At 34.4% G+C, this 13,133-nt stretch overlaps 1 protein-coding gene across 4 annotated transcripts in view; it reads right to left on the reverse strand.

The window, feature by feature from the left end:
- The window catches only part of TAF4B (TATA-box binding protein associated factor 4b), a 103,740-nt gene that overhangs the window by 11,360 nt on the left and 79,247 nt on the right, over positions 1-13,133 (reverse strand). Inside the window, exon 15 of one of the 4 annotated variants that reach the window (XM_042239175.2) lies at positions 1,259-11,700. The exons of the other annotated variants lie outside the window; for them this stretch is intronic. Coding sequence (XP_042095109.1) covers positions 11,689-11,700 — 12 coding nt within the window. The 3' untranslated portion in view covers positions 1,259-11,688. Of the gene's footprint in view, positions 1-1,258; positions 11,701-13,133 lie in introns of those variants that run through there. 4 annotated transcript variants of the gene reach the window in all.

Consider the following 13,133-nt stretch of genomic DNA (forward strand, 5'->3'; position numbering starts at 1 on the left):
TTTTCCTATTTAAAACACTCCAGTGGCTAAAAATCTTCTCCAGGACCAGGTCCAAGTATCTAACCATGACACAGTCAACCACGAGCATGCCAAAGCCTCTCTCCACATTCTCATCTCTTGTTTCCTTCCTACTACTCAAACTATTGATCAGGCCATAGAATGTGTTTTCCAGTTTGTTCCGAGAGTTACTTCTCTCCTCCTGGGATTCCTTCTCCAGTCTCTGTCCTACCCTTGTATCACAGCACCTGACTCAGTTCTTCAAGACTCAACTTAGGTAATGTGTTTTTCCAGTGTTACAAACATACTTAGCCCTGGCTGAGGTGAGGGGCATCTCCTGGGGACTTCAGTGCTCTCTACTTAACCATTACATGTGTTCAATGCAACATGACTACCTAAAAATTTGCCCACTCACTGGAAAGGAAGGATTTTGGACTTGTGAATATTTTATATATATGGCACTTAGCTGCTATCCAATCAACATGTTGTGCACTTCTGCACAAAGTATGACTCAATAATATCAGTTATGTGAATGACCAAAACAGTGAAAATGAGCCATACTACGGGCTTTTAAATCAAGATCCTGCTGCTATTCTTACCTTTTAGCCAAATAAATCTGGGAGAAGACCTGAAAGGTAAAGTCTTTTGATGACTTGTTCTTCTACATTATTCATCCCCACAAATCTGCCACCAGACGGTATTTACTCAAAAGGCTATTTTCTGTCACTTTCTCCAAACAGTCAGCAAGTCTTCAACCCACCAACTAATACAACACACAAGAACAGCAAGCAACCAAATAAATGTCAATTCTGGAAAGCAGTAACTTACTGCAAGCTGAAAAGCCTGTATCAGTAGGATTTTCTTCTTCATACTCTGGTTATTTTTTTTAACCTTTAATTAAGACACTTACAAAGTCCTCCAAAAACTCAAGTAAACTATGTCTAAAAACAAGTTTTATCTATTATTCTATGAGAATTTCTTTAAAGGATTGCCAGTAAAAGATTTTTCTTTCAGAGCCAGCTTTAATTTTATCCTTTCAGGATTGTAAATGTTTTAAAAAAACCAGCTACAGTATCTGTAAGGATTGCTGTGCCTCACAAGTAAAGGTAGGTTTACCAGTATATTTAAAGGTATTAATAGTAGCTTTGTCTAATTGAAACTCTGGTAATTCTAGGGTTGACTAATTGCATATAGACTGATGGAAAATGATACTAGAAAGAAATGAATTTACAGGGAAAATGAAAGAGCACTAGAAATGATAAATGTTAAAAAGCTGTTTTTATTTTCATAAGTTCTTTAAGTGATATATGATCAAGTAATAACAATGTACTATGGAGGTTAAAAACTTACAGAAGTAAAACAGGTGAAGACAAATAACACAAAGGATGGGAGGGATTTATATAATGGAATTCTACGTTAAAAGGTTTTTACATGGTATGTGAAGTGGCATTAATTCAAGATTGAGTGTAAGCAGTTAACAATACATACTGTACCTTTAGACAGATCTGTATAGCAACCATTAAAAAAAAATAAAAGAGGTATAGTTAAAAAGTTAAAAGAGGATATAGAATGGTATACTAAAACACTACTTGATTAACTCAAAAGATGAAAAGGAGAAATAATAACAGCAACAAAAATAAGGACAAACAAATTAGCAATATGGTAGACTCAAATCCAATCACAGTAATAACTTCATTAAATGTAAATGAACTCAATTGTCCAAATAAATTTTCATACTGGATACAAATCCAAAACTCAATTACATGCTACTTTAGGCGGCACTAGTGGTAAAGAACCCTGCTGCCAATGCAGGAGACGAAGAGATGCAGGTTTGATCCCTGGGAAGATCCCCTGGAGGAGGGCACAGCAGCCCACTCTAGCATTCTTGCCTGGAGAACCCCACGGACAGAGGACATGACTGAAAGGTCTATAGGGAGGCAAAGAGTCCATGACTGAAGTGACTTAGCCCTAGCCATAAGAAACCAGCTTTAAATAAAGACACAGATAGGTTGGAAGTAAAAGAACGGAGAAATGATAAATCATGCAAATACTAAGCATAAGACGTGCTGGTGTGGTATATGAATTTATCTCAACTAAAAATACAAACAACTGGCACAGTCTGATAAGTCAAATAAACAAGTTAAAGCAAACATTTCAATAACAACTTATATTTACTGTTTTCAAAACTGTCTACAGTTCTTAGTAAAAACTGCATAAATAGGAATTCAAGAACATACTCTAACTAGGTACTGCTGCAATACTTAAGGCAGATAAACTGTTTTCCATGAAAACCTGGGTTTTAACTGACAACATTAATTGAAAATCTGAGCATTTTATTTAGGAATATTTCACAGAGAAATTTAGGGTTATTTTAACTAAGTAAATACTTGTATTACTGTGTTCTCTTTTCTTTATTCTTGTGTTTTTATGTCATTTTCTCTCCTTTACTATCTCTTAAAGGGGATTTGAGAAGGATGAAAGATAAACCCATAATGTGCAATTCAACTTATTTCACAGGCAGTCTCTGAAGATAGCTGACAAAGAGTCAGCCTTTAAATCTCTGGAAAATTTTAAAGATCCAACTAAAATTCAGATTTATGTTTAAGTCATTTATGAAAAAGAGGCAGATTTGTTAATGAAAGTGTGAGCAAAATTAAATGTGAAAAAATATACCTCAAAACATAAAAAGCTTCTTTATCTAAAGTGATACATGTTCTCAATTCTAATGTATCTACATGATATTTATAGAAACAAATCTGTTGAAATATCTAATTCTGTTTGTCCCCTAGTAGATTTTAAACTGCTGTGTTCCCCCAATCATTTCACGCTTAATATTTCAATTATAATCTACTTACACCCTCAAATCATGGAAACTAGTAAATATGGTAAACAAAATAACATCTGTTTAAGATCGTGGAGAAGGCAATGGCAACCCACTCCAGTACTCTTGCCTGGAAAATCCCATGGATGGAGGAGCCTGGTAGGCTGCAGTCCATGGGGTCGCGAAGAGTCAGACACGACTGAGCGACTTCAGTTTCACTTTTCACTTTCACGCATTGGAGAAGGAAATGGCAACCCACTCCAGTACTCTTGCCTGGAGAATCCCAGGGACGGAGGGCCTGGTGGGCTGCCGTCTATGGGGTCGCACGGAGTCAGACACGACTGAAGCAACTTAGCAGCAGCAGCAGCAGCATGTAAGATAGATCATTCAAATACCCTTAAGAATTCAACTCGGTTGTCTGTTTCAAAATACACCCATTTCTAAGGTATGAAAAGAAGTGTCCATAAATTTTTAATGCTTAAATAAAAATTTAAAAACCCAAGTATTCTCCTTATAGGCTATCTTAGAGGTTGACACACTCATGCACCATGTTCCATACATAAATAGAACTTCAACCTTTGAAGAGGGCAGAGAGAAGTGGTATAGATACAATAAATGAAAAGTTGTAGAAACTGGAACATTTTGAAATGTCTGATCACATCTGTTACTAATAAAGGAATGGGAAAATAGGCATTCATGCAGTGGTGGAAACTGGCATAAACTTCTTGGAAAGTAACATGGAAACACCTATTAAATTTAAGATGTGAATATCCTTTGACCCAGAAGTCCCACTTCTAGAAATCAAGTCCGCAAAATAAATGGGTACATGATGACAGAGAATGCTAACTATTTATAATAAACAAATGAAAATATTTTAAATGTCTATCAGTGGATAACAGAATTATAGCACAAAAGTATGTAACCAGCACAGGAAAATGTCCATATACACTGTTTCACAAGTTGTAAAACAGTACTTTTAGGATGATCCCATTATAGTGGTTAAGAGTACAGAGAAACATCAAATTTCTTGATATGTATCTGGGGTTCTCCACTTACTAACTACAGAACTCTGGAAAAGTCATCTTCCTTATACCTGAATTTTTTCATTTAAAGAAAATAATAGTAGAGGAGTTAACAAGAAGATAATACATTCTAAGTCCTTGATAAAGGTAAACTATAGTTATTAATATGCAATTGTGTGTGTGTGTGTGTGTGTGTATATATATATATATGTATTTGATCGTAGGTGTGGAATTGCCAATACCTGTTAGATTTTCATCTATGAAAATGGCAAGTTGATAGGGTTTAACCTAATATAGGCATGGATATTTCTAGAAAGGGTAACCCAGGAAACATAAAGAGTTGTTTTTAATACTTTTATATCATTTTGACATTTTTCAACGTGATCAGAGTTAACATTCCTTCTCCCAAATAAAAAGCGATTTACTCTAGCAGACACAGGAGACCTCTTTCTTACCCCCTCAATCAATAATCTACCTTTTGATTATACTCTTCTAGAAATTGTGTCCTCTTCATTTCATAAGAAACTTGTAGGTACTGGAACGGATCTTAAGAGATTACATATGTAAGTAAACTCATACTAGTTTAAACAATGGAAGAAAGTTACCACTGAAATCTGTCTAATATTATATTCCAAAGAGCTTTGGTTTTAATAATTCTATATAACTATCCTTATATAAAGGTGGGTGGGAATTGAGAAGAAAAGTTAAGAAATGAAAACAAAATAACATTTTCTGACAGGTACAAAGAAATCTGTGGGCACTCTGTGTTCGAGATCACAGGCCTAGTGCTTTGAAAGCCCTAGCCTGCTCCGTGTTGAAATGATTCTTTTATTTTAAATTTATTTATTTATTTGGCTATGCCAGGTCTTAGTTGTGGCATGTGGGATTTAGTTCCCTGACCAGAGACTGAACCCAAGCCCCCTGCACTGGAAGCTTGGAATCTTAGCTACTGGACTACCAAGGAAATCCCTGAAATGATTCTTGGAAAAGTAATAATTAGGAGAATTAGTAATAAAATCCAGAAATTCTCTAACCATCTTCTCTGAAGACAAAGAATGGAACCCATCTCACTCTGCCTCCTGATGTTTCCTCTTATGTGACAGACACACAAAACCACCATAGTTCCATTTGTTCTTGGATAGAACACTTTCTGGTACCATCATTACCTTTCCAGGATGTCCCACCTTTCCCAGACCTCATTTGTGGCTATGAGCAGGAAGTTGCTGCTGAGTCCTTGTTTTAAAAAACAGGTACATCATTACCTGGCACTTAACTAACTAATTTTCACTTCCTTGAAGGGGCATACCAGCAAGGAACGGAAATAATGGGAAGGGGACAGGAAATACTGTTGTTAGGATTAGCATGGAGGGAAAAAAATGGCTACCTACCACACAGATTTCTTCAGAAACTCGGAGATAGCTCTTGGACTCCACTAAGCTATTCTTTTATTGAATAGGTGCAGGCATCCTAAGACATTGAGGTGTTGTTATTTAGTGTTGCTAAGTCATGTTACTCCTTCCAATCGCATGGACTGTAGCCCACCAGGCTCCTCTGTCTATGGGATTGTCCAGGCAAGAATACTGGAGTAGGTTGCTATTTCTTTCTCCAGGGGATCTTCCCAATCCAGGGATCGAACCTGCCTCTCCTACACAGGCAGGTGGATTCTATACCATTGAGCCACGTGGGAAGCTCAAGACACTGAGGATTTAATATCAAATCACGAGGAAAGGCAAATGTTTGTGCCACTATGGTAAAGTTTTTCTCAGGTATATTCAAATCAGTATAATGCTCAAGTGATTTCAGGCTGTCTATGAAGTGACTATAATATTTTTTACTTTTCATAAGAATGAAAATTTCAAAATAGTAAGCACTTAATATAAATTTATGAAATTAATGCAAATTATTTCTTCTGAGTTATCTCAAGCCTTGTCACATACTTATTATGTAACAGCTCTAGAACATTCTTTTCAAAACAAGGCATTTTATCACTTGTTACATTGCTTCAACCCTGCTTCATAGTACGCTGTGATTTTTCTTCAAACAATTTTAGTTTCTTTTCTTAAAAAAGCTTTATTTCCCACTTGATTTTTAAAATTTTATACCAGGTGCCCAAAAAATAAACAGGTGAATTTTCAAGCCTTAAGATATCTTTACTTAAAACAGCTCGGGCCCTAATAATGTACGTTGCCCTTCAGAGGACTAGGCTTCTAGCAGAGTAGGGCCACTCTATGTTAAGGGCAACCAGATACAGGCTAAAATAAAAGAAAACATACAGGAAAGATTCTTAAAGCACCTTTGTTTCCTTTATACCATCATTATTTATTTCTTTACCCTGAGTTTTTTCATTGCTGTTTGCCCATAGTCTTCTGAAAATCCCCTTCCCTCTCCATACCCTGTTCCCCCTCAAATCAAAGTACTCTAATACTTTAAACATCCAATTGGAGCTAAAGAGAAAGGCAGGTTGCTACAATAGATACTATCACAAGATTCTCAAATTCTGTAAAAAAAGTTCTAATAATATCTACAGCAAACTGTTACAAAACACTATTTGAGGTATAGGATTTTTTCAAAAGTTCATCTCTAAATACACATAAAAATTAATACAACTTTCTCAGAAATCACACTTCTATAAACTATGGCATGAAATATTCTTGCCAATGGAATTCAATACCCTATTTCTCTTTCTCTTTTAACTTTTTTACTTACTGTCATATTCCTAATGCTTAGAACAATTCCTGGCATATAAGCAGGCAAATATAGACTCCAATATTTCTTTTTTAAAAAATTTATTCGTTTTTAATTGAAGCACAACTGCTTTATGGTATTGTCAACATACTATTCTAAAATGGTCCTTTCTCATCTTTTTTCCCCTATACATCTACTCACAAAATACTACAATGGGATGATTTCTATTATTAATGTTACAGAGAGGCCATTAACCAATAAATGGCTAAGCATATAGATTTACAGTTCTGCTGTAGAATCATTTTATAGATTCTGTCCAAATAAAATTTGCTTGGCTAATAATATTTAAAGAATCCTTGGTTTAATAATAGTTACAAGTCTGCTTAAATGATATGCCTTATTTTGAAGGTATACACACTTAAAAAGTGCAATAAAGAAGAAATGAATTTTAGGGATGTACCTTTAATAGCTGGGAGAAATAGAAAAACTGTTATCATTTTCTGACATTCATTTCTGAATTAGAATTCAACTGTGGAAAAAAAATATATTTGTCTAAAAGCAATTCTGATTCAATAAGATTTGTATTTATTACTAAGTAAAGTTTCAAAAAAGTCCCTTTTCTTCCCCTAAAATCTTCACAATTTTACAGGGCAGTAGTCTAGCCAGTTTCTAGACAGAAAGAGTATACACTTATCTATGTGGCAATAATTTCTTTGCTTTGTTTAGCAAACAAACACTCTTTAAAGAAACACATACTAGGCATATAAATTCTATAAGCACCATGTAGTTGATCTGACACTGTAACCACTTAATCTTAAAAGGAATACCAGCATTTTCAAGCCAATGTGTTATAAGGTCAAACAAAATCTATCTTTATTTTCAACAAAATAAATACTGTTATGATGGCTGGATCATTAGTAAGTTAGGTAAACTATTTGAAATTATTGCTAATCGACAAATCAAGGAAGAAGTCAAAAAGGAAATCAAAATATGCATAGAAACAAATGAAAATGAAAACACAACAACCCAAAACCTATGGGATTCAGTAAAAGCAGTGCTAAGGGGAAGGTTCATAGCAATACAAGCTTACCTCAAGAAACAAGAGAAAAATCAAATAAATAACCTAACTTTACACTTAAAGTAACTAGGAAAAGAAGAAATGAAGAACCCCAGGGTTAGTAGAAGGAAAGAAATCATAAAAATTAGAGCAGAAATAAATGAAAAAGAAATAAAGGAGACTAAAGCAAAAATCAACGAAACTGAAAACTGGTTCTTTGAGAAGATAAATAAAATACGCAAACCACTAGCCATACTCATCAAGAAAAAAAGGGAGAAGAATAAAATAAACAGATTTAGAAATGAAAATGGAGAAATCACAACTGACAACACAGAAATACAAAGGATCATAAGCAACTATATGCCACTAGAACGGACAATTTGGAAGAAATGGATGAATTCTTAGAAAAGTATAACCTTCCAAAACTGAACTAGGAAGAAATAGAAAATCTTAACAGACCTAACACAAGCATGGAAATTCAAACTGTAATCAAAAATCTTTCAACAAACAAAAGCCCAGGACCAGATGGCTTCACAGGTAAATTAGACCAAAAATTTAAAGAGCTAACACCTATCCTACTCAAACTCTTTGAGTAAATTGCAGAGGAAGATAAATGCCCAAACTCATTCTATGAGGCCACCATCACCCTAATACCAAAACCTGACAAAGATGCCACAAAAAGAGAAAACTACAGGCCAATATCACTGATGAACATAGATGCAAAAATCCTCAACAAAATTCTAGTAAACAGAATCTAACAACACATTAAAAAGATCATACATCATGATCAAGTGGGCTTAATCCCAGGGATGCAAGGATTCTTCAAGATTTGCAAAGCAATCAATGTGATATATACACCATATTAACAAATTGAAAGATAAAACCCATATGAATACTTCAATAGATGCAGAGAAAGCCTTTGACAAAATTCAACATCCATTTATGATAAAAACTCTCCAGAAAGCAGGAATAGAAGGAACATACTTCAACATAATAAAAGTCATATATGATAAATCCACAGCAAACATTACCCTCAATGGTGAAAATTTGAAAGCATTTCCCCTAAAATCAGGAACAAGACAAGGATGCCCACTCTCACCACTACTATTCAACATAGTTTTGGTAGTTTTAGCCATAGCAATCAGAGAAGAAAAAGAAATGAAAGGAATCCAGATTGGAAAAGAAGTAAAACTCTCATTGTTTGCAGATGACATGATCCTCTACATAGAAAACCCTAAAGACAACACCAGAAAATTACTAGAGCTAATCAATGAATATAGTAAAGTTGCAGGATATAAAATTAATACAAAGAAATGCCTTGCATTCCTATACACTAACAATGAGAAACCAGAAAGCAAAATTAAGGAAGCAATCCCACTCACCATTGAGATGAAAAGAATAAAATACTTAGGAATAAATCTACTGAAATAAACAAAAGACCTATATATAGAAAACTATAAAATACTGATGAAAGAAATCAAAGATGACACAAATTGATGCAGAAATATACCATGTTCACGGATCAGAAGAATCAATTTAGTGAAAATGAGTATACTACCCAAAGCAATCTACAGATTCAATGCAATCCCTATCAAGCTCCCAACGCTATTTTTCAGAGAACTAGGACAAATAATTTCACAATTTGTATGGAAATACAAAAAACCTCGAATAGCCAAAGCAATCTTGAGAAAGAAGAATGGAACTAGAGGAATTAGCCTGCCTGACTTCAGGCTCTACTACAAAGCTATGATCATCAAGACAGTATGGTTCTGGCACAAAGACAGAAATAAAGATCAATGGAACAAAACAGAAAGCCCAGAGATAAATCCACGCACCTATGGATACCTTATCTGTGACAAAGGAGGCAAGAATATACAATGGAGAAAAGACAATCTCTTTAGGAAGTGGTGCTGGGAAAACTGGTCAACCACCTGTAAAAGAATGAAACTAGAACACTTTCTAACACCATACACAAAAATAAACTCAAAATGGATTAAAGATCGAAACCTAAGACCAGAAACTATAAAACTCCTAGAGGAAAACACAGGCAAAACACTTTCTGACATAAATTACAGCAAGTACCTCTATGACCCACCTCCCAAAGTAATGGAAATAAAAGCAAAAATAAACAAATGGGACCGAATTAAACCTAAAAGCTTTTGCACAACAAAGGAAACCATAAGCAAGGTGAAAAGACAGCCTTCAGAATGGGAGAAAATAATAGCAAACGAAGCAACTGACAAATAATTAATCTCAAAAATATATGAGCATCTTGTTCAGCTCAATACCAGAAAAATAAATGACCCAATCAAAAAATGGGCGAAAGAACTAAACAGACATTTCTTCAAAGAAGACATCTGTATAGATGGCTAACAAACATATGAAAAGCTACTCAACATTACTCATTATCAGAGAAATGCAAATCAAAACCACAGTGAGGAACCATCTCATGCTGGTCAGAACAGCTACTATCAAAAAGTCTACAAACAATAAATGCTGGAGAGGGTGTGGAGAAAAGGGAACCCTCTTGTACTGTTGTTGGGAATGCAAACTAGTACAGCCACTATGGAGAACAGTGTGGAGATTCCTTTAAAAACTGGAAATAGAACTGCCATACAATCCAGCAATCCCACAGCTGGGCATACACACGAAGGAAACCAGAATTGAAAGAGACACGTGTACCCCAATGTTCATCGCAGCACTGTTTATAATAGCTAGGACATGGAAGCAACCTAGATGTTTATTAGCAGACGAATGGATAAGAAAGCTGTGGTACATATATACAATGGAATATTAGTCAGCTGTTAAAAAGAAAGCATTTGAATGAGTTCTAATGAGGTAGATGAAACTGGAGCCTATTTAACAGAGTGAAGTAGTCAGCAAGAAAAACACCAATACAGAATATTGACACCTATATATGGAATTTAGAAAGATGGCAATGATGACCCTATACGTGGGACAGCAAAAGAGACAGTGATATAAAGAACAGACTTTTGGACTCTGTTTGGAGAAAGCAAGGGTGGGATGATTTGAGAGAATAGCACTGAAACATTTATATTACCATATGTGAAATAGATGATCAGTCCAAGTTTGATGCATGAAACAGGGCACTCAAAGCCGGTGCACTGGGACAACCCAGAGGGATGGGATGGGGAGAGAGAAGGAAGGGGGGTTTGGGATGGGGGACACATGTACACCCATGGCTGATTCATGTCAATGTATGGCAAAAACCACCACAATACTGTAAAGTAATTAGCCTCCAATTAATATAAATAAATAATTTTTTTAAAGTATTGCTAATCCAAAAAAGAGATTCTTTCTAATCCAAGGACCTAAAATTAATGGAGGAAGTAAAAGTTATTCATGACTTAACATTCCAAAGACATCACCTAAGCAATATACATACAAAACACACACATGCAAACATTCTAAATCTTTAAGTGGGTTCTAGATTACTGCATAGGTATCCATAAAATCTATATTAATCTAAGAACTAATTTCATACACTTATCTTCTTATATATAATTTCAATGCACAGAAGTAAATTAAGGAGAAATTAAATACTCCAAAGTAGCAAATTTTAACAGTTCCCCTCTCTTAGACACAATAGACTTATGGAATAGTTGGTTCTAAATGATAATTGGTACTTGTTGCTTTTTGCCAGAGTAACACCTGGAGACAGTGGCTGATGCTATTCAACTTTAGCAAGACTTCTAAGAATATTAAATGTAAATCTACATAGAGGATAGTTATATAAATTATACAATTAGAAAGATTTTTGAAGGATAAGAGGGAGTTTGCATAACAGAAAAAAATTCTAAAGGAAGGTCTAAAACAAATTTCTCCAAATGTATTTTTGTTGATTTGTTATCAGCAAAAGTGATAAGCTATGAATGCTGAATGTTCTAAGTTTAATTCTCTGAAATTTATAGTTTTAAAAATTGCCACCACTTTATGCAGTGTTCCAAACTGAAAGCTCTCCTCTTCAGTACTAGAAAAATCTGCATTTGAGCCAAGGATTTACTCCTCAAAGAGCAAGATTCCACCTCACTCCCCTCTGGGATTTTATGCTTATTCCAGCAAATTCAGACCAAACAGGTAACATTTCAGGTTTCCATCTATAAAGAAAGAGACAGACAATAAGTAGACCCTCAATTTTTAGGTACAGAGTAATAAAATATAAATGGTTTAAAATATCAATTTTGTGATATTTGTGAGAATAAAAAATTCAAATTGTTAAAGGGTTTTTAACAATCTGATTCATGCAATTTAAGTGACTGGAAGGGCAAATCAATCAGCAGTTTATGTAAACACTGAAAGAGCATATAGGAGGGTTCTCTCCAGTTTCCCATTTTTCAAAGAAAATTGCCTTTAAAGTTAAAACACCATGAATACAAATCAACACAAAAAAAGAGGTTTTCAGCTAATTTCAAAATAAAGATTGTACTAAAATGTCACCAGCTCATTAAAGAAATGGACATTTTCAATTCAGGTTGGATTACTTAATGTACTGGCTGTTTATAGTTCAGAAAAAGTCTGACAACGATCTAAGTTAAAAATACAGGAATAAAGGGGAAAATATATATGCCTAAATTCTCAAAACTGAAGAAGCACCAAGCAAACAAATACTTCAATATATTTATAGCCAAGTTAGAACATATATCTGTTCTGAAATTTAAAAATTAAATTAAAATTTTAAATTTAATTTAAATTTCCATCAAATAAATAAAAATTAAATAAATTTCCATTTTAATACTGATATAAACTGATTTTTTTAAAAATCACCATTCTGAATATCAATAGTACATTTCATTTCTGCCCCCTGTAACCTACAGACTTTCTCAGATTTAAACATACAATAAATGAAAAGTAGTTTATAATCTTTGATTATTAGAAACCAAGGAACCTTTAATGTTTCTGAGATTTGTGACAAACTCAAACGACACATAAAAATGAAGCTTTGAAAAAATTAATCAAAAAGTAGGGCAGGAACTCAGACATTCCTGTATCTTTCTCAAAGGAGTTATAACATTATAAAGAATAAATATGTGGATGAAGAAATTTACAAATAACTGTTCCTGCCAAAAAGAAAAAAGTATGCTAACGGGGCCATATTTATAGGAATGTGCTTAATGATGAAATAGCATGCCCCACTTTTAATAAAATATTTGCACACATTTATATACAAATAGATCAATAATAAAGGACAGTGGGTCATCCTGTGGTAGAGAAGTTGGAACATAAAAATTTCTATTGGACTAGTTTTACCATATTTTAAAAATATACTAGTATTTGGAACCTCGAGGTCACAAAAAGACAAATACTGTATGATTCATTCCACTTACATGAGGAATCTAAGTAGTCAAATTCACAGAATCAAAGCAGAGTATTGCTTACCAGGGTCTGGGAAAGGGGAAGATGGGGAGTTGTTTAATGGGTATTGAGTTTCAGTTTTGCGAGATGAAAAAGTTCTGGGGGTGTGGGGCCCAGCAACGTGAATATGCTTAACACCACTGATCTGTGCACTTAAAAATGGTTGAGATGGTTAAGA

This window comes from Ovis aries, chromosome 23 (assembly GCF_016772045.2).
Source record: "Ovis aries strain OAR_USU_Benz2616 breed Rambouillet chromosome 23, ARS-UI_Ramb_v3.0, whole genome shotgun sequence".
NCBI lineage: Eukaryota > Metazoa > Chordata > Mammalia > Artiodactyla > Bovidae > Ovis > Ovis aries.